At 45.9% G+C, this 22,594-nt stretch overlaps 1 protein-coding gene across 1 annotated transcript; it reads left to right on the top strand.

Moving 5' to 3' along the window:
• The first annotated feature begins 6,001 nt into the window (after positions 1-6,001).
• On the top strand, positions 6,002-12,657 carry LOC123044372 (BTB/POZ domain-containing protein At3g49900). Its single transcript, XM_044467099.1, has 4 exons — positions 6,002-6,364; positions 6,497-6,569; positions 8,681-9,184; positions 11,592-12,657. The coding sequence occupies exons 1-4, from the start codon at positions 6,150-6,152 to the stop codon at positions 12,432-12,434; spliced, it is 1,635 nt and encodes a 544-aa protein (XP_044323034.1). The 5' UTR covers positions 6,002-6,149; the 3' UTR covers positions 12,435-12,657.
• Positions 12,658-22,594: the final 9,937 nt, after the last annotated feature.

Genomic DNA, 22,594 nt, shown 5'->3' with positions numbered 1-22,594 from the left:
TCATTTAACTTGGTAAGATGTGCCACAACAGTTTCAGATTCATAGCCATAAAAAGGATCAGATTCAACCAAAGTAATTATCTCAGGATAACCAGAGAATTCATAATCCTTATCAGTAACACAGATAGGTGAAGTAGCAAAAGCGGGGTCATGTTTCATTCTAGCATTAAGAGATTGCTGCTTCCATTTAGCTAATAACTTCTTAAGATCATATCCATCATTGCAAGCAAAAATAGCTCTAGCAGCTTCTTCATCCATAACATAACCCTCAGGAACAACAAGCAATTCATAATTAGGGGGAGAACCTTCATCATCACTATCATCAATAATTTCATTCTCTCTAGCCCTAGCAAGTTGTTCATCAAGATATTCACCTAATGGCACAGTAGTATCAAGCATAGAAGTAGTCTCATCATAAGTATCATGCATAGCAAAAGTGGCATCATCAATAACATGCGACATATCAGAATTCATAGCAGTAGTAGGTTTAGGTGTCGCAAGCTTACTCAAAACATAAGGAGAATCTAGTGCAGAGCTAGATGGCAGTTCCTTACCTCCCCTCGTAGTTGAGGGAAAAATCTTAGTTCTTGCGTCTTTCAAGTTCTTCATAATGATCAACAGATATAAATCCCAAGTGACTCAAAGAATAGAGCTATGCTCCCCGGCAACGGCGCCAGAAATTAGTCTTGATAACCCACAAGTATAGGGGATCGCAACAGCTTTCGAGGGTAGAGTATTCAACCCAAATTTATTGATTCGACACAAGGGGAGCCAAAGAATACTCTCAAGTATTAGCAGTTGAGTTGTCAATTCAACCACACCTGGATAACTTAGTATCTACAACAAAATATTTAGTAGCAAAGTAGTATGATAGTAACGGTAAAAGTGGCAAAAGTAACAGTAAAAGTGGCAAAAGTAACAGTAGCAGTTTTGTAGTAATTGTAACAGTGGCAACGGTAAAGTAAATAAGCAAAGCACAATATGTGAAAAGCTCGTAGGCATTGGATTAGTGACGGATAATTATTTCGGATGCGGTTCATCATGTAATAGTTATAACATAGGGTGACACAGAACTAGCACCAGTTCATCAATGTAATGTAGGCATGTATTCCGAATATAGTCATACGTGCTTATGGAAAAGAACTTGCATGACATCTTTTGTCCTACCCTCCCGTGGCAGCGGGGTCCTAATGGAAACTAAGGGATATTAAGGCCTCCTTTTAATAGAGTACCGGACCAAAGAATTAACACTTAGTAAATACATGAACTCCTCAAACTACGGTCATCACCGAGAAGTATCCCGATTATTGTCACTTCGGGGTTGTCGGATCATAACACATAATAGGTGACTATAGACTTGCAAGATAGGATTAAGAACTCACATATATTCATGAAAACATAATAGGTTCAGATCTGAAATCATGGCACTCGGGCCCTAGTGACAAGCATTAAGCATAGCAAAGTCATAGCAACATCAATCTCAGAACATAGTGGATACTAGGGATCAAACCCTAACAAAACTAACTTGACTACATGGTAAATCTCATCCAACCCATCACTGTCCAGCAAGCCTACGATGGAATTACTCAGGCACGACGGTGAGCATCATGAAATTGGTGATGGAGGATGGTTGATGATGACGACGGCGACGAACCCCCCTCTCCGGAGCCCCGAACGGACTCCAGATCAGCCCTCCTGAGAGAGATTAGGGCTTGGCGGCGGCTCCGTATCGTAAAACATGATTAAACTTTCTCTTCGATATTTTTCTCCGCGAAACGGAATATATAGAGTTGGAGTTGAGGTCGGTGGAGCATCAGGGGGCCCACGAGACAGGGGGGTGCACCTAGGGGGAGGGGGCGCGCCCCCCACCCTCGTGGACAGAGTGTGGGCCCCCTGGCCTTGATTCTTTCGCCAGTATTTTTTATATTTTCCAAAAAAATTCTCCGGGGATTTTCAGGTCATTCCGAGAACTTTTGTTTTCTGCACAATAAACAACACCTGGCAGTTCTGCTGAAAACAACGTCAGTCCGGGTTAGTTTCATTCAAATCATGCAAGTTAGAGTCCAAAACAAGGGCAAAAGTGTTTGGAAAAGTAGATACGTTGGAGACGTATCAACCATCCCTGTTGCCTTTAAAAGGTTTCTTCCGCTGACCGGATTTAGAACCACTGAATCCGACATTCACTATTGTATCGTCTGTGTCATCATTGTTGTTCCGATGTTTGTTTTTATTGCGGCGAGGTTTACCATTGCCATCCCTGGCCTCCGAATGCCAGGGTTGCCCGAGCTATTGCTTCTACGAGCCAACCAGCTATCCTCACCCGCACAGAAGCGGGTCATAAGTGCAGTTAAGGCTGCCATGGTTTTTGGCTTTTCCTGCCCGAGGTGTCGGGCGAGCCATTCATCCTGGATGCTGTGATTGAAGGTCGCTAAGGCATCAGCGTCCGGACAGTCCATGATCTGGTTCTTTTTAAGTAGGAACCGATTCCAAAGCTTTCGAGCTGATTCGCCTGGTTGCTGGATTATGTGACTCAAGTGGTCAGCATCCGGTGGCCGAACATAAGTGCCCTGAAAGTTAGCCCAAAAAGCATCTTCCAAATCTTCCCAGGTTCCAATGGAGTTTTCTGGGAGGCAGTTCAGCCAGTGTCGTGCTGGTCCTTTCAGCTTTAGAGGAAGATATTTGATGGCATGGAGGTCATCTCCACGAGCCATGTGGATGTGGAGAAGAAAATCTTCAATCGAGCCGGCCGGATCCGTCGTTCCATCGTACTGTTCGTTGTTTACAGGTTTAAATCCTTCCGGAAATTGGTGTTGCATTACCTCATCGGTGAAGCATAAAGGGTGTGCAACCCCTCTGTATCATGCAATATCACGGCGGAGGTCGGCTGACATATGAGTTCAGTTCTGATCCCGAATATAGTACTGGTCGTCACGTCGGGCTTCATAGCCGTTATCTCGCGCCGGGGCACGGCCTCTTGATCCGTAGATTGATCTAGTCTGGCCAGCCTTGTTGGCTGGGTCACGTTGCAATTCATATGTGTATCCCGCGACTGCTATCTCCCTGCCTCTTCGGCGAGAGGGTGCGGGTTGGTGTTCGGCTTGATATGTCGCTTTATCCCGTCCACGTGGTGGCCTGTCTGGTTGATTTGCCTCATTGTATTTCGACGGTATTGGCTCAAGGGCTTCGTCATCGAATTGTGGCAGCAGCTTACGCTTGGGGTAACTTTTGGCGGGTCGCTCGTGGCCGTATTCCTCAGCGGCCAGGACCTTAGTCCACCTTTCATTGAGCGTATCCTGTTCAGCTTTGAGTTGCTGTTGTTTCCTTTTCAGGCTCCGCGCTGTGGGGATGAGCTGTCGCTTGAAGCGTTCTTGTTCGAGGGGTTCCCCTGGGACGATAAAGTCTTCGTCACCGAGGCTAACGTCCTCTTCGGATTCTGGCATATAGTTGATCTCCTTTGAATCTTCGTGGTCAGCGTGTTCGGGACTATACCGACCCTCTTCCCTTTTGTCCTATTTGGATGTGGGCTCGACGGGGTATTTGGGATCTTCGGCATCATCCGGAGTCTCATTGTCTCCGGTGCCGATATTACTGTCCCTCGCCCGATGCGATCGTGAGCGGCGCCGGTGACGTTGACGCTTTAGTAGTTTATCGACGGGTTTGTCCTCATCAGGGTTCTGGTTATCCTCGTCGTCCTTTTTATCAGGAGTGTCCACCATGTATACATCATAAGTTGAAGTGGATGTCCAACTCCTTGTGATGGGTGGGACTTGGCTCAGTTCGGCGTCGGTATCGTCGTCCATACCGTCGATGTCTTCGGATGCGTAGTCCAGCATGTTGGTTAAATCCTCGACACTGGCTATTAAGTGGGTGGTGAGTGGGGCATAATATTCCCCGCGCTCAGCCCCCTGTCCGAGCTAGGTACAGTTCAGAGGCAAAGCCCTCGTGATGGCGAGAGAATGCATTAATCCCAATTCTTCATCTAGGAGCAAAAGTTAGACCAGAAATTGTGGGTCTGCAGGGTTGAGTTCGGCATGGGACACCAGATCGGACCCAATGAGCGTAGACCTCGACAGTTTGGAGTGATCGTCCAGAGGCAAGTCCAAGATTGCCTCTGGGTCTTCGGTCGGGAGCTCCGCAAGGGGAAGGAGTCAGGAGGGGCTCATGCTCCCGTCTTCGGATGATGCGACCCGCTCCGGATCTAAGGTCGGGGCAGACATGAGTGTTGACCCCTAAATGAGATATAGCAGGGGATCCGAAGAGCCTTCTTGATGGGGGCACAGAGCAGCAGCCGAGGCCGTGAACCCCTCGAAGATTAGATCTCCTCGGATGTCAGCGACGTAGTTCAGGTTTCCAAACCTGATCTGGTGTCCGGGGCATAACCGTCGACCTACTCGAGGTGGCCAATCGAGTTGGCACGAAGCACGAAGCCACCGAACACAAAGACCAGTCCGGGAAGAAAGGTTTTCCTAGACGCAACACCATTGTTGATGAAAGAGGCGAGCCATCAATCCTTCTGTCGACGATACAGCGGAGCTCTCAATGAAAGCACCAATGTTGGTGTCAAAATCGGTAGATCTCGGGTAGGGGGGCCCAAGCTATATGTCTGAGGATCGGTGGTAACTATGATCAAAAGGACGCAGTGTTTACCCAGGTTCGGGCCCTCTTAATGAAGGTAAAACCCTACTCCTGCTTGATTATATTCGAAGGGTATAGGGGTTGCAAGAGTTGATCTATCACGAGATCGTATTGGCTAACCTAGATTGGCTAGCCTAGCAATGTTACGATCCTACCTTCGATCTAACCCTCCGATTCATATATACATCGGAGGGGTTTAGGGTTGTACAAAGTCGGTTTAACAGGAAGGAAATAAGATATTCGAACACCTAAACTTGCCACCCATGTATATGGGAGTCCCTACCGGACACGAGAGGTGGTCTTCTGCCTTGTATCTTGACGGCCCATGAGTCCGACCCATATCCAATAGACCGGACGTCCGAGGACCCCTTAGTCCAGGACTCCCTCAATGGCCACTTGGTTGGAGGACACATCATTAGGGACATAGGACATAGCTATCTCCCAAACTTGCAGGGATTCGATCTTTGATGGACGGGGCGAGAAGCTAATGGAGCAACCCATCTTTACTTTGCAATCAAATATGATTCGTTAAAATGAATAAAATGCCTTGTGTGCGGTTCTACAAAAATCAAATGTTGTGTGTTCGTGCATTTTTCTTTTTAATCAAAGAGGCCGTAGATTATACTTTATTAAAACATTTATGAAATGGGAAATGTTATTGTGCTGACATTCTCCGGAAGGGCATGGCAAAACAAACGTTTTTATGGTAATTTTAATTGTCGGGTGAATGCAAAATTCCTTCTGAAAGCACGGCAAATCTTAGCAGAAAAAAAAATTAGACAAATTTTCCTACTTGCTAACTAAATTTGTCATCAACCCTAAAAAAACCCGAAAAAACTAAATTTGTCATCCTCGAACAACAAAATTGCCATACAAACTATTTGCAATTGCCATGCCTCCCAACGAACAGTCGCTGGCTTTTTTTTTTTGAAGGTCGCTGGCTATTTAGGTGCTCTGAAATATGTATTTTGCGTGACATGTGGCCTTCCTTCTTGGATAATGGTTGCTCGTGTTCAGAAAAAGGATAAGGGTTGCCCAAAATTTGTACGGAAATCTTGGAACTACCGGTCGGTCGACCCATGGTAACGTTGGTGTCTTCCCTGGCGGCGACAAATCTGGGCCATCCATTTCACGATCCGAGGGCCCGAGACCCGCGCCGCCAACAGGCAACCCCTTTGGGTAGCACACGGACACGGGGAAATTTATCTCACGCTTCACACAACTGGACTGTAACCACGGAGGTCGAAAACAAAACAAAACAAAACGCACACGAGCAGAAGCCGTGGCGCAGGCGGAAGGACAGAGCGCGATCGGGGACGCGGGGGGTGCCACCGCATTTACCATCCACATGCACGCATTCATTGCCATCCCGATTCAACACCCTAATGGCATCGCCCGGTACTACAAGAGCCGCAGCAGCAGCAGCCGTCGCTCCTCCTCCACAGGGACAGGGGTAGTGGTAGTGGTAGATAGGACAAGAAGTTGGAGATCGAGAAGGTCTAGGAGCCAACAGGCATGGCCATGGAGATGGGCCGGAGCTGGCAGGAGCTCGGCGTCGTGGACACCATCTACGAGGACGACCACGAGGAGGAAGACGAGGAGGAGGAGACGGAGGACTGCTTCAACTCGCCCACCATGTCCTCCTCGGCGCCCACGTCGGCGTCGTGCTCGCCCGCGGCGCCGTCCGCCTCCTCCCTCCCGCCGGCGCTCAGGAGCGCGGTGCAAGGATGGTACGTGTGTCAGCCAGTGTGACAATTCAGTTCGTTGTGATCTGTTTTGGAGTCCATGGACGACGCAGAGTTCAGAATTCGGCATCATTTGACTGACCGGCGATCGATTTTTTTGCCTCCATGTTTGATTAGGTCGCGGGCTAATGGATCGCGCAAGCCGGACGTGATCGTGCGTGTCCAAGAACACTGCTTCCATCTGCACAGGGTAAGACATAGTACCAAGATCGACCGCTCCTTTTTTTTCTTTTCTTGAACGATCGAACACTTCGGATAGAAATTCACCACCCCAGTTAAAAATCGACGGCAGTGATGATGATTTAGTTCTTCCTTCTTTCAAACTGCCGTATTAGTCGAATTTTACCACATGCCAGGCGTTTCCTTGAGACAGTTAAAGGAACAAGGAGTAACTCACAAATAGTTACTGCGCAAAACGGAACCGTCTTCTCACTCCTGCCAATTTTTCTCTCAAAAAAAAGCTCCTTCCAATTTTCCTCTCACCAATGTAAAGAAAATGAATAGAGCGTGCTGCAGCTGCATGTTTTCCGTTAGTAGAAGGAAATTTATTTATGGCAAATCAATACGAGCCCTGCAGGAGTACGTGCGCAGCGCAGTCCACGCCCACGTCGTCAGACGTTTCTTGTGACGGTTAAGGAACAAGGAGTAACTCACAAATAGTTACTGCGCACTCTCCTGGCAGTGCCCATAGATTCGCCGTGGGGGTTTCAGAAAATAACAGTGCGGGGTACCTTGACTCTTAGTTTCTACTGTCAAAAAAACCTTGACTCTTAGTTTCAACCTTGCACTAAGAATTGGCCTTCTCCCTGGTTAGGTATCGGCCAATATTGTCACTGTAGTAGCACATTGTCCAATGGGGGCTACATAAGATCCTCATTTGGATTACGGGATTCTTCCCCGAATTCGCGTGAAATTCCTGCAGGAAACAGTTCAGTTCCCGCAAGCTTCAGAAAAATTAAAAAAAAAAACGATTCATGTGAAACTCGATCAAGTCTTTTGTGAGCGGAAGTGACCCCTGCCTGCCTATAGATGTAGCAAAAAAAATTGTTACAGCAAAAGGTGCCCCAAGTAGACATATGCCAGAGCCTCTGCCCCCACGATGAACAGCTACCAATGGCGTCCTAAGAGGCAATAATTGATGGCCGATTCTGTACCACATTTACTCCATTGCCTTGATTAGCGCACTGGCTTGCGTGCAGCAGGAACGATCGTAAACTTCCAGTAACCCCCGTCAGTCACTCGCACGAGTTACTGGCGCCTTCAGACAAGTTTACTGCCTGCCGTTGACTGTAGCAGTGTAGTATGTTCCTGCTCCTGCATCGTCTCTTTGACCTGCTGTGCTGTGTTGGTTTCAACTGAACTTTGACATGATAAGGAGTCTGGCAGGAGGTCAAGGAGATCTCACGTAAAAATTGTGAATACGTGTAGTGATTAGGCTTTTGGTCCCTCTAAATATGAATACTAACACATGGGCTGGCGCAGTTCGGGTATTGAATTCGACGTAGATTTACAGCCGATCTTGCCGGAAATTCAAGTAGTACTGCATGAATTTCTTTGTGGATCGGGACCAGGCAGTATTGACGTACTGCTGCGACGAGAGGTATCCCCCATTGCATTCATGCTGGCCGACAGAAGGGAGATCTGAGTAAATGTTAGGATCAGACGGACGGACCATTTCAAATTTTATTTATGGAGTCGTACTAGTACTTGATCGTGGTGGAACTAAACCTGATCGTAGTAGTACTGCTTTGCTGGGATTTGGATTTCACAGTTCGGAACATTCTGCCATTTTGTTTTCAGCTCGTTATTTACAGGGTTCAGTTTAGTGCTGAACTGAGTTCCACAGATACAAGAAACATTGTTTTCTTGTTCTTTTCCTCCCTCGAACTGCAGAACTCAAAGGAGTTCGACAAATACAGGCCAAAACCCACTGAAAGCCTGAAACTGTTGCCAATTGCGCCAAAATGATAAAGATCCAATTAGTGCCAGCAAATCTGCAACCTTCTTTCTTTTTCTGTCTCTGCTCGTCTTGTGGGCTAGGCCAATCATCTGCCAGATCGAATGCTCTAGCTCTGTGCTTCTTCCTACGATTTTTCATGCCGCCTAGTAAGTTAAAATTTCAGACAAAAAAAAAATTCAGACTACTGGTCGTACACTAATGTTCAACGGCAGTGTACTCCAGTTTTCTTAACACGATTAAACGGCAGTTAAATGGGTCAAATGCTCTACCACTTGTGTTTCTTGATGTTCAATTTTCATCTACAGATTCAGTATTTTTACCACGTTATACTCTGTTCCCAGGACCCGATCACGTCGGAGAGCAGCTACCTGAAGCGGCAGCTGTCGGAGTGCAGCGACATCGCCGTGGACCTACCGGCGGGCCTCACGGTCGACGCGTTCGCCGACGCGGTGGCGTCCAGCTATGGCGCCGACGTGGCGCTGTCGCCGGAGAACCTGGCCGCAGCGTGGGTGGCCGCGGACTGGCTGGAGCTGACTGCGGAGGACGGGCTGGCGCGCCGCGCCGAGGACTACTTCTTCGAGGAAGTGGCCACGGACCACGGCCGCGCCGCGGTGGTGCTGCGGTCGTGTGCGTCGTTCCTCTGTGGCGAGGCCGCCGTGGCCGGCGCGGGGCTGCTCGTCCGGTGCCTGGAGACGCTCGCGGCGTCCGGCGGCGCCGACGGCAGGTGGCTCGAGGACGTGGCAGCGCTGCCGCTCGAGGAGTTCCAGGTGGTCGTGGAGGCACTGCGCGCGCGGCTCGCGCACGACCACGACCTCATGTACACCATCGTGGATCACTACCTCGAGGTAAAGCTTTCTCCCTACCCACTTGCAGTATTTTTGTTTGGCATGGGGGAGTTCGATATGGACTGCACTGATCCCCAGTAGTAAAAAAAAAAAAATCCTGGAGTAGGCATTTCGCGTCCGATTTTCCTTTAGCTTTGGCTTGATTGAAGTTGAGTGTCCATTGCTCTAAGACAGGGTATCTTCCGAAGCGGGCCAGCAAGAGCTGCCATCTCATACTATGTGGGCCAAGTATCATTGTATTACAGTTCTTTTCTACTCTCTCCATTCCCAAATATTTGTCTTTCTAGGCATTTAAATGGATTATAAGATACGAATGTATATAGACATATTTTAGAGTATAGATTCACTCATTTTGCTTTGTATGTAGTCACTTGTTGAAATCTTTTGAAAGATAAATGTTTGGGAACGGAGGGAGTAGATTATTCATCTTCATATTATCACACTCTCTCTTTAGCACTTGGGCCCCACCAGTGCACTTCACATGCATGCGTGATAGTGTGGCAGAATCACTTTTTCTTCACCCGCACAATAAAATCCAACATTTTCTTCCGCTTTAGCTAATTTAAACATCCAGATCTTCTAAATCATATATTTCTTTTTAATACTTTTTTTATATTTGAACTCCTTGTCGCAAAACCTTTAAAATGAGATCAATCTTGGATATGTTTTGAGCACGTTTAAATTCGAACGTATATTTATATGTCAAAATAATCATTTTCACAATGATATATTTCAATTTCACTTTCCATAGTGACTATTACACAGTCCAGAACCTACATTTCACTTTTCACTAGCTTGCTTCACAAAAGAAAACACCTATTCAAATTGCACATTTTTCAAATAACATAGTTCACTCTTTTGAAGTAAACTACTGCACATGTTCAAATAATCAGTTTCACAAACGGTACAATAGAATTTCACTTTCTATAGTTACTTTTTCATATTTCGAAGCCTACATTTCACTTTTACTACCATGTTTCACAAAAATGACATATATTTCAATTGCACATTTTTCAAAAAACCTATTTCACTCTTTTGAAATAAATTATTACACATTTCCAGAAAAACACAGTTTCACAATGATACATTGCAATTTCACTTTCTGTATTTATTGTTTCACAATTCAAAACCTACATTTCACTTTTTACTAGCTTGCTTCACAAAAATCACATCTATTTCAATTGCACATTTTTTAGAATAATATATTTCACTCTTTTGAAATAAACCATTGCACATTTTGAAATAACCAGTTTCACAAGTTGACATTTCAGTTTCATATTTGGGTAAGAAAAGTTTTCTGTGAAATAGGTTGGTTCACATACTTCTATTGAAATATGAGTTTTTCATAATTTTCTAGTGAAATGGGTTTGTTTCAGATATAAAATGTGAAACATTGAAATTTGAACGTGTTTGAAATGTATCCAAGATTTGTCTAGTTCTAAAGGTCTTAGCGTTAGGAATTCAATTATATGAATTATTTAAAAAATAAACTTATAGTTTAAATGATATGAACGGTTTAATTTAGCTAAGGTGAAATAAAAGGGTAGATTTATGTGTGAGAGAAGGGAGAGAGTGGTATACCTGGCCATGGGAAGCCCGGCCCGGCCTGAAAAAGCCCGACCCGGCCCGGCCCGACGCTGCCCCTGGGCCGGGCTCGGGCCTAGATTTTGAGCCCGAAGGTTGGGCCGGGCCGGGCCCGGGCCCGTCATTTTTGCGCTTTCCTGAAGGTCGGGCCGGGCCGGCCCGAAGCCCGACGGGCTTTTAGGTGTTTGGGCTGGGCTCGGGCCCAAAAAACAGGCCCGTTGGTCGGGCCGGGCCGGGCCTGGGCCTGGGTTTTTTGCGTCGGGCTTGGCTAGGCCCGGCCCGAAGCCCGGCCCGGCCCGAGGTATGGCCAGGTATAGAGAGTGGGCTGTCACATGCTGCCATGCCTGTCATATCACTAACAAAGGTGAGGGCTACTAGCTGTATTTGATGAAGTATAACTCCGGTATAGCAAAAAAGTGAGAATAGCATATTCACAGCGGGACGAATCTGAATGTATGCATGAACGGATGGATTGGTTACCGGTACATCACATAAACGCTCAAAATGACTTTGCAGGGTATCTCCTACTCCCCCGTTCGGAACTACTTGTCTCAAAAATGAATGTATTTAGAACTAAAATACATCTAGATACATCCATTTCTACGACAAGTAATTCCGAATGGAGGGAGTAGAAGTGAGAAGTCCGTCCAAGTTCAGACTGTTCAGTTAAAACTCTTAAGGTTTCTGGCGGGTAAAACCCTGGCCTCAATCCAACTTTTAGAGATCGTTAACTACTCAACTTGCCCGCGACGTTTCATGGTGAAATCTGAATATGACTTGCTGCGTAGAGGCTGATCGTTTTTACGCATGGATGTGGGTGCAGAACCACAAGGGGAAGCTGACGGAGGAGGAGAAGAGCCGGCTGTGCTACAACGTGAACTGCGCCAAGCTGTCGCACCACCTCTTCATGCACCTCGTGCAGAACCCGCGGCTGCCGCTCCGCTTCGTCGTCCAGGCCATGCTCGTCGAGCAGCTCCACTCCCACCACCCCATGCTCCTCACCCAGCACCACCACGCCGCCGCCGCGGCTCCGGTCTCCGCCGCGCCACTGCCGTTGCTGCCTGGGCTACATAAGGGGTCCGTCTCCGGCGCGTTCAGCAGCGCCGTGGCCGCCGCGACCGCCGGGGACGCCGCCAACATGACGCTCGGCGACATCCTCCAGCACGACGCGGTGCTGCGCCAGTCCGCGCACATCCGCGCATCCATGGATGCCACGGGGCACCGCATCGACACCCTCGAGCGCGAGCTCGCCAGTCTCCGCTGCCGCCTGCGCCGCTCCGAGCAGGCCGCGGCTGCTGTCACGGCCTCGGCCGCGATCGACCGCGTGTCCGCCAAGTCGGCCAGCTTCCGCATCCCGCGCAGCCGGCTCTGGAACGGCGAGGACCTCTCGTCCAGCACCGCCACCACCGGCCGGTCCGTCGCCAGGGACAACCTTAGCCTCAAGTCACGTCTGGTGCACGGGTTCAAGAGCCTGTTCGGCCGGAGGCCAGGGAACGGTGTCGCGCCGCCGCCTGCGAGCAGTGGTGACGCCGGCACTGATGTCCGCGTCGGCGAGAAAGGCGCGTGTGCGTCATGTCCGCCGGAGCGAGAGGACGGCTACGATAAGGAGCTGTGCAAGGAGGAGTGGAGTACTCGGGCTCACCGGAGGAACCTGTCGATGGTGTGATCAGTCGATGCACCGCGAGAGCCGGGAGATCAGCGGCGGCAATCGGTGCTTGCCGAATACTTGTCGGAGGCTTTGGGTGCTTAATCATGGCTTATCTCTGATCGGTGCGGTGTATATACGAGTTTCAGTCTCACTGTGTCGGAACTGTTGATTTTCACACGGCCATATGAACCTGCACGTCCATGCGACGTTTACCTTGTTTCAGTAGAACTACTATTTCGTCCTTGCGTGCAAGTTAAGAGCCATCGATCTTAAGTTCCTCTGCATATAAGATTTAGAATGTGCTGACATCCCAACTTCTATTCCAGTAGTAACAATATGGAGTGTCGAGAAAGTCATATTACGAAGCAGATTAAAAAACCTCAGCCAAACAAATTATTACTCCCTCCGTTCCTAAATACTGTATAAGTCTTTTTAGACATTTGAAATGGACTACAAAATACGGATGAATGTAGACATATTTTAGAGTGTAGATTCATTCATTTTGCTCCGTATGTAGTTATTTATTGACATATCTAGAAAGACTTATATTTGGGAACGGAGAGAGTACAACGCAAAAACAATGCACAATACTCCCTCCGTTTATATTTACTCCGCATATTAGAGCTGACTGAAGTCAAACTTTCTAAAGTTTGATCAAGTTTATAAAAAAGAATATAAATATTTACCATAACAAATCTATATGATGTGGAAGTACATTCAACAATGAATCTAATGGTATTGATTTGTTATTGTATATGCCAATATTTTTGTCTATAAATTTGGTCAAAGTTTATAAAACTTGACTTTGACCAAAGCTAATACGCGAAGTAAATAAAAACGGAGGGAGTACATGCACTACCACACACCAGCATCTCAGCTTCAAGCATGAGCACATGAAGAGCCGTGCCGTAGGAAGAAGTGCCCGCGCACCAAAGAATCAAGAACCCACGCCCCCTGAAGGAACATTGTACCGCGCCGCTGCACCCTCACCAAACTATCATCAAAGAGAACCTTCTGACTTGTCACTCCGGACCGAGGAGCGCCGTCCTTGCCAGCGAGCATCGAGGACACCAATGCTACAAGCACGTTTAATGGATAGGAGGCGCCAAGAATGCCAAGCGCCAGAGCAAGATGATTCAAGTTACGGTCCAAATCTGTTTGAACATGTCGTCGCAGCACGATAAGAAAGGACCCAATCTGAGATGACATCCCAAGAACGCCATAAAGCAATGACATAGCAGACAAGGGTTTTCACCTAGAGGACCACATTGGGGCAAAGAATAGTTTGTCGTAGAATATCACTTTAGGCTTTTGTAAGTGCTATTGCATTTGGTTCACAATCATCCAAATATATTTCTGTTCTGCAAACTTGAATTATTGATGGAAAAGGTGTGGTCATGTTTGCTTGAATGTGGAACTTCGTCTACACATCTCTTCTTTGAACTTGTCGGCAATGTGGGAGGTTGGACATAAGGCTTCCTAGTTTGAAACAGCCTTCTTTCTTGCCTGAATGTCAAAACAAGTAGAAGATATAGGATTTGTCAGAAAAAAGTTGAAGATATAGGAGTAATGGTAAAATGTTGTTCTTCGTTGTTAGTAGCACAACTTTTTTGACTTATATTTTAATTTCCATTCGTTCATTCACATATGATCATTTATATCGCTCCCGTATCTGATCTTATTCATACTAATCGTCTTTGAAGATTATTTATAGAATGGATATTTGTTAGCCGTGATGACCATATTGTTGTTTAACTTTCCTGGCTGCGGTTGAAATAGTCCTGTTAACTTTCATATGTGCATTTTTCCGAGTTCCGATATCCATCTGGCGGTTTATCTCCTCTCTTCACACCATCACCTTCGTCCGGTGCCAGCTAGCAAACAATCTGTTACAAATGATTTGACTCCCACTGCTCAAGAAACTTTCATTTGTGAAGGTTGATATGTGTGAGGTCACACTGCACAACATTGTGCACTCGAGTTGCCCTACCTTGAGTGCTTGATGTTTGTTTGCAAAATAGACATCCGTTGTTTCTGAATAAGTCACCTGACCTTATAAGCATTGGAATACATGCTGATAAAGGGGGGCGGTCATCGAGGATGTCCCTTCACTTCAGAGGATGCTCCATGATTTTTGTTATCCGTGTTTGCTAATAACTGTCCTCTTTAGGCCTAAACTAGAGGTCTTGGGCAAATTTCTGATTGGTTTGATGTACTCAAGATCGTGTTTGGCTCCACGGTTATTCAGGTACTGTATATTATCATCTACACTTTTTAAATCATAAGATTAATTGATATAAGCTCCATTCAATCAAGCGCAGAAGTTCCATATCATGTACACGTTTTGACTCATATTATGTTCTATGCTCAATGAAGAGACCGCCCATAGATGGCCGGATGAGGGCACGACCTGATGGCGAGTCGTTTGTCGTCTCGACCTTTCACGGTACTAACAACAGCAACAAGATCTTCCGATCTAGCAATAATGCGAGAACGTAAGATCAAAACAAACTGTCGTCGAGTAGATGGAATCAACTCCACGTGTAGCAGCAACAAAATCCATCACGGATCAGCAAAACCAACCACGATATTTGGTGTTCCCCGACATGGAATGTTTTCTGACTTTTATTCAACTCACGGTGGAAACACAAACTGATCTTGTTACACGCCGGTAGCCTTTATTTATATCGTGCACGCAGGCACAGGATCTCAACCGACTCAATCCCAACTAAATATGAAATGGACTCTCCTATCCAAACTAAATAAGCAACTACATAGTTAATCACGTGGACACATTGATCACCTACTAACTAACTTGAACTAAAAAAGAACTACTCCCTCTGTAACACAAGAAGTTCCGAAGGTGAGGGATCACTTAACTACTAGTACCAGAACAAAAGACTTACATGTTTTTGCATGCTACCGACCTAAATCGTGTAGCACAAGAAGTTCTGAAGGTGGGCTTGACTTCATCCGGTGCAACCAGTTGAACAGGAAATTTTCCAAAAATAAATAATCTGCTCGTTGTTGACCGGTTTAGATGTGTTCATCACTCTCCCATGGTGGCTACCATCACTGGTAGCCAAATCACGGCCTATCAACGGTGATGGATTCTCTCAAGGTCTTATGTATCATTATGAAATGTTTTGATTTAAACAAAATCATTGGCTTGATGTGATGCTTTCCATGTTTGGAGAAATTGTATATAAAGGTAATGATTTCACATATATTGAAAGACCATATATAGTGTTTTGGAATTAACAGTTCAACCGCTCTTTTGACATACTCTTTTTTAGACCTTAAGTGTTTCTAATGTTGCTGTCTATTTAGGCAATAGGATGCAGTAAAAAAAGTATAACAACTCGTGGCGTCGTAAGCACCGGGGTTTTCTCACCTCTCATGACATTCGTTTGAATACTATAACGTTAGAAAACTACGAAGCCACCCGGGCAAACACTGACTTTGTCACATTATTCCTTTTGTATTCAAGGGTGCTAGAGTCCATCGGGCTTAAGTTTCTCTGCACCAAAGATTTCATAGATGAATATTTCAAAGAGCAACAAGGGAGCTTCAAGTAGTAAAAGGTCTTGTAAAGGTGCTCGACTTCAATTTACAACAAGCTATCGCCATATAAATTTAAATTTAATAACCAGACATGTTGAATATCTAGCATTAACCAATCCATTTGCTTGTGAATGCTAAAAATAGGGCCCTTTCAAATCTGAGTTTTGACTAAACCTGACAAATCAGTCGTCCTGCTTTTGTACCATTTATAAGCTTGTGTTTAAACAGAAATCTTTGCGATATGAATGTCGTGGTTTTTATTACAAGATTCATTTTGTGTTTGTGGAGCCATGCATGGTTGTGTGGAACAACAGAAAAGAGCGAGGCAATACACTCCCAAACAAAAACTTAGTTCCAACAAAGGGCACATTAGCCCAAACTCAAACTCAGTTCAGGCAACACACTGCAGGTGCGTTGCATGAAGTGTGTGAGTGACCGCACACGTATTTTATCTCTTACTAGCACAATGCTCGTGTGTAGCTATAAAATCACGTAATACAAGGAGTTCGGTCACTGGCTTAGGAAGTCATGAAAATATTGTGTCATGCAGCCTTTGCGTGCAGTTTACGATTAAAAGAACAAAAATACTATGAAAGTCATACGCGGGCATTGAAGAATTTTAAGCAATCATTACAAGACACAACATTTCGAATGTTGAAATACATTGGAATAGACAATTAGTAAGTTGACTGCACAACACGTAGGGGTATGACAATGGCTATCGTTGCTTTGAAATTGCAATTTGTTCACTCTCATAATTCTATGATATAAAACCAGGAGAAATTGGTTACGAGGAACTAAAAACATGAGCATTATTTTGATTAGGAGTTGCATTTCTGCATTTGTTAATCTCACGTAAAATTAGTAATGTAGTTGCTTATGTGGTACATCCTACATGTGAGTAAAGTATATTTATTTATATTTTGAAAGGTTGGTTAGGTGTGCATTTGTTTATTGATAAAGGTTGTTGGTCCCACGTGTGGATAGATGTACATTTGTTTATTGGTGGAGGCTGTTGATCTCATGTGTGAATATGACTATGGGTGCATTTGTTTATTGGTAGAGGTTGGTTATCTCACATGTGCTCGTGCTAAGCTATGAAACCTAGTAAAAAATAGTCCATCCTTGGTCGGTGTTTAGAGAATATTGTACTCTATAGTCTGGGCTTGGCCGAGACTCATGTATGAAGGGTTGTCCATGAGAATATCAGTCAACCTTCTAGTGACCTCTTCGTTGAGTCCCGGGGAACGCTGGAACCAATGTTGCACTCCAGGGTCATTATCATAAAAGTATAGGTACAAATGATCCAGACATGACCCATTACCACACTAGACTAAGACGGCGGCGAATAGTGTGAGTGTATAAGAGCATCTACAGCCGTATATGACAAATATGATCTCTCAAACGCCGGCGAACGCCTCCGCAGATGGTGAACGGGTACTTTTGAAATTAGCACAACTGCATCCGGACACCTCGTATTAGATTCTTAAATCCATACAAAAGCATGCAAAGAAAAGAAAATCTATGTACTACGTACATCACCTAGCTACTCCTCGTCGAAGATGTCGACTATCTCCGTGCATGGATCCGGGTACATTGATGGCAGCTGCAGCTCCGGTTACTCTGCTTCGACCTCCTACTCTATCTCCGCGAGTTCGGCGAAAAGTGCGTCAGTCGTCGCCCGCCCCTATGGGAGGAACTGCCGGTTGGCCTCCAGATATGCCTCATCCTGAATCGGGATGGCCTGTTGCTCCGCCATCTCCGCAGCTTGGGCGACAGCAAGCTCCGCCTCTGCCTGCTCCATGTTGAACCCCGGAGCAGGCTGCTCCGCCTCGTCCTCCTCCGGACCCGCCATCTCCATTGGCTCCAGCAGTTGCTCTCCCTCCTCCTCCTCCGGCTCCGGCGATTCCGGAGGCAGCCCGGCAGCGATGTGGGCGGCGCGCCTAGCCTGGATCTCCTCCGTGACCTGCCTTCGATGCTCCGGCGTGAGCATAGTGTACGTGATGATCTTCTGCAGGACCATGGAAATGCCAAAGAGCGTGGGAGAGTGGGGAGAGGAGTTGGATGGGCTCGGGTGGCGGCATAGAGAGGGAGCGATGCCACGCGGTGTTCACACCGCGGCGACGAAGGAGGCATCCGTTGGACCGCCGGGTTTCCATCGATTTCATGTGGGACCCCATCGTCAGTCCTACGTGGCGGACGTGCCTGGGGCACGTGCCCGGCGGCCCCATATCCGCCCCATATTTGGACTGGATATGAAGGGTGTCGATCAGCCCGGACATTTGAGGTCCGTTTGAGGCGTTCGCCTGTGTCATATTTTCGTGACCGGACGGGCCGCTCGGGTATTTGAGGCCAGTTTGAGGTGCCCGACCGTAGATTCTCTCAGACAACAAATCTGAAACTGAAACCAAGTTAATAATGCTTTTCGTATGGCTCGATGGAGCTACAGGAGTAGCGAGTAGTTTAGTTACTTGCAAATTCTTTGGCCGGACACTTATGATATCGCAAGGAATTTCGACAATTATCAAAGAGAGATATGAATAAATGGAATTCAGGGGGCGCATTTTACAGAAACATTTGACATATCGGTTTTACCCACGGATGCGCACAGTACGGAGGCCAGACGGATTGGCAACATTGATAGGGAGATCTCGCTTTGAAAGCTTCTGAGTGCACGGCTCCCGGCTGCCACGGGGCCTCAAATGTCTCGGCCCATGTCTCATCTAGCTTCATGATCAAGCGAGGGGTTGAGGTTGAGAGGAACAACCAAACAGAGTTTCTATAAATTCAACCAAGTGGAGAATCCTTCACTCCAGCCTATATCTGGCCATGGGCCGGGCCGGGCCGGGCTTGGGTCGGGACTGAAAAAGCCCATGGCAAAAAACTGAGGCCCAGGCCCTCCCAGGCCCTACCATCGGGCCTACTTTTCAAGCCCAAGCCCAGCCCATCTGATAAAAAGCCCTGAAAAGCCCTTAGGGCTTAGGGCCGTGGGCCGGGCCTCTTCCTTAAAATGCCAATATGCCAAGCACAAGCCCGTCCATGCCCTGTAGGTGGGCTCAAAACTCAGGCCCAAGCCCGGCCCACGGGCAAGCCCATTGGGCCTAGGCCCTGGATTTTAGGGCCGAGCCTAGGCGGGCCGACAGGGCCGGGTCTGAGATGGCCAGGACTACTCCAGCCTGATATGTCCATTTTGCATCATGCTTTTATATCAATATTTATTGCATTATGGGCTGTTATTACACATTATATCTCAATACTTATGGCTATTCTCTCATATTTTACAAGGTTTACCATGAAGAGGGGGAATGCCGGCAGCTGGAATTCTGGCTGGAAAAGGAGCAAACGTTGGAAACCTATTCTGCACAACTCCAAAAGTCCGGAAACTCCACGAAACAACTTTTTGGATTTAATAAGAATTTATGAGCAAAAGAAATAGGCCAGGGGGCCCACACCCTGTCCAGGAGACAGGGGGCGCGCCCCTCCCTATAGGGCATGGCCCCCTATCTCCTGGGCCCCCTGGTGGGCCTCCGACGTCCATCTTCTGCTATATCATCACTTTTACCCTGGAAAAAATCATGGGCAAGCATACGGGACGAAACTCCGCCGCCACGAGGCGGAATCTTGGCGGAATCAATCTAGGGCTCTGGCGGAGCTGTTCTGCCAGGGACACTTCCCTCCGGGAGGGGGAAATCATCACCAATGTCATCACCAACGATCCTCTCATCGAGAGGGGGTCAATCTCCATCAACATCTTCACCAGCACCATCTGCTCTCAGAACCCTAGTTCATCTCTTGTATCCAATCTTGTATCAAAACCACAAATTGGTACCTGTGGGTTGCTAGTAGTGCTGAGTACTCCTTGTAGTTGATGCTATTTGGTTTACTTGGTGGAAGATCATATGTTCAGATCCTTTATGCATATTATTATCCCTCTGATTATGAACATGAATATGCTTTGTGAGTAGTTATGTTTGTTCCTGAGGACATGGGTGAAGTCTTGCTATTAGTAGTCATGTGAATTTGGTATTCGTTCGATATTTTGATGAGATGTATGTTGTCTTTCCTCTAGTGGTGTTATGTGAACGTCGACTACATGACACTTCACCATTATTTGGGCCTAAAGGAAGGCATAGGGAAGTAATAAGTAGATGATGGGTTGCCAGAGTGACAGAAGCTTAAACCCTAGTTTATGCGTTGCTTCGTTAGGGGTTGATATGGACCCATATGTTTAATGTTGTGGTTAGGTTTACCTTAATACTCGTTTTTGTAGTTGTGGATGCTTGCAATAGGGGTTAATCATAAGTGGGATGCTCGTCCATGTTAGGGCAGTACCCAAGTGCCGGTCCACCCACATATCAAATTATCAAAGTACCGAACGCGAATCTTATGAACGTGATGAAAACTAGCTTGACGATAATTCCCAATGTGTCCTCGGGAGCTCCTTCTTCATTATTAGAATTTGTCCAGGCTTATCCTTTGCTACATAAAGGATTGGGCCACCTTGCTGCACTTTATTTACTTTATTTACCTTTTGCTCGTTACTATCTATCTTATCACAAAACTATCTATCACCTACTATTTCAGTGCTTGCAGAGAAACCTTACTGAAAACCGCTTATCATTTCCTTCTGCTCCTCGTTGGGTTCGGCACTCTTACTTATCGAAAGGACTACGATAGATCACCTATACTTGTGGGTCATCAAGACTCTTTTCTGGCGCCGTTTCCGGGGAGCGTAGCGCTTTTGGTGAGTGGAACTTGGTAAGGAAACATTTATATAGTGTGCTAAAATTTTCTGTTACTTGTCACTATGGAAAGTAATCCTTTGAGGGGCTTGTTTGGGGTATCTTCACCCCAAACAGAAGAGCAAAGAGATGCTCCTCAACCTACTGAACTTTATTAAAATATTCACTTTGAGATTCCTTCGGGTATGATAGAAAAATTGCTAGCTAATCCTTTTGCAGGAGACGGAACATTGCATCCTGATTTACACCTTATCTTTGTGGATGAAGTTTGTGGATTATTTAAGCTTGCAGGTATCCCCGATGATGTTGTCAAAAGGAAGGTCTTCCCTTTATCTTTGAAGGGAGATGCAATGACATGGTATAGGCTATGTGATGATACGAGATCTTGGAATTATAAGCGATTGAAGTTGGAATTTCACCAGAAGTTCTACCCTTTGCATCTTGTTCATCGTGATCGTAATTACATATATAATTTCTGGCCTCACAAAGGAGAAAGCATCGCTCAAGCTTGGGGGAGTCTTAAGTCAATGTTATATTCATGCCCCAATCATGAGCTCTCTCGGGAAATGATTATTCAGAATTTTTATGCTCGGCTTTCTCTCGATAATCGCAACTTTCTCGATACTTCCTGTGTTGGTTCCTATATGCTGAAGACTATTGATTTCAAATGGGACTTATTGGAAAGAATTAAACGCAACTTTGAAGATTGGGGTTCCGACGATGGTAAGGAGTCAGGTATGACACCTAAGTTCGATTGTGTTAAATCTTTCATGGATACCGATGCTTTCCGTGGATTTAGCTCTAAGTATGGACTTGACTCTGAGATAGTAGCTACTTTTTGTGAAACTTTTGCTACTCACGTTGATCTCCCTAAAGAGAAGTGGTTTAAATATAATCCTCCTGTTGAAGTAAAAGTAGTTGCACCTATTACAGTCGAAGAGAAGACTATTACATATAGTGATCCTATTATTACTACTGCTTATGTCGAAAAACCTCCTTTTCCTGTTAGGATAAAAGATCATGCTAAAGCTTCGACTGTTGTTCGTAAGAGTAATACTAGGATCCATACACCTCCTGAGCAAATTAATGTTGAACCCGGTATTGCTATGATTAAAGATCTCTTGGATGAGGACTTAGATGGGCATGTTATCTCTTTCTTGGGTGAAACTGCTAATATTGCTAGACCCGATACTAAGACACGTAGACCTGTTGTAGGCATGCCTGTTATTTCTGTTAAAATAGGAGATCATTGTTATCATGGCTTATGTGATATGGGTGCTAGTGCTAGTGCGATACCTTATGATCTTTATAAAGAAATTATGCACGATATTGCACCTGTTGAATTAGAAGACATTGATGTTACTATTAAGCTTGCTAATAGGGACACCATTAAATCTATTTGGATTGTTAGAGATGTTGAAGTCTTGTGTGGGAAGATTAAATACCCTGCTGATTTTCTTGTTCTTGCTTCCCCACAAGATAATTTTTCCCTTTATTTTTGGTAGACCCTTCCTGAATACTGCTAGTGCTAAGATTAATTGTAAAAGGAAGGTTGTCATTGTTGGCATAGATGGTATGTCTCATGGGTTCAATTTTGCTGAGTTTAGTAAACAACCTTGTGAAAGGGAACCACCTAGTAAAGATGAGATTATTGGTCTTGCTTCCATTGCTGTTCCTCCAACTGATCTGTTAGAACATTATTTGTTAGACCATGAAAACGATATGTTCACGAAGGAACGGGAAGAAATAGCTGAAGTGTTCCTTAAACAAGAACCTATGCTAAAACATAACCTTCCCGTTGAAATTCTTGGGGATCCCCCTCCACCTAAGGGTGATACCGTGTTTGAACTCAAACCCTTACCTGATAATCTT

The sequence above is a fragment of the Triticum aestivum genome, chromosome 2B (assembly GCF_018294505.1).
Source record: "Triticum aestivum cultivar Chinese Spring chromosome 2B, IWGSC CS RefSeq v2.1, whole genome shotgun sequence".
NCBI lineage: Eukaryota > Viridiplantae > Streptophyta > Magnoliopsida > Poales > Poaceae > Triticum > Triticum aestivum.
Note: the sequence above shows the minus strand (reverse complement) of the source record. Positions and strands in the feature narration are given on the sequence as shown.

What these genes read in the sequence shown, in the direction of transcription:
- LOC123044372 (XM_044467099.1), top strand. Translation starts at nt 6,150, where the DNA reads ATGGCCATGGAGATGGGCCGGAGCTGGCAGGAGCTCGGCGTCGTGGAC. An exon ending in AGGAGCGCGGTGCAAGGATG is followed by an intron (nt 6,365 to 6,496) that starts GTACGTGTGTCA and finishes ATGTTTGATTAG; the next exon opens with GTCGCGGGCTAATGGATCGC. An exon ending in ACTGCTTCCATCTGCACAGG is followed by an intron (nt 6,570 to 8,680) that starts GTAAGACATAGT and finishes CTCTGTTCCCAG; the next exon opens with GACCCGATCACGTCGGAGAG.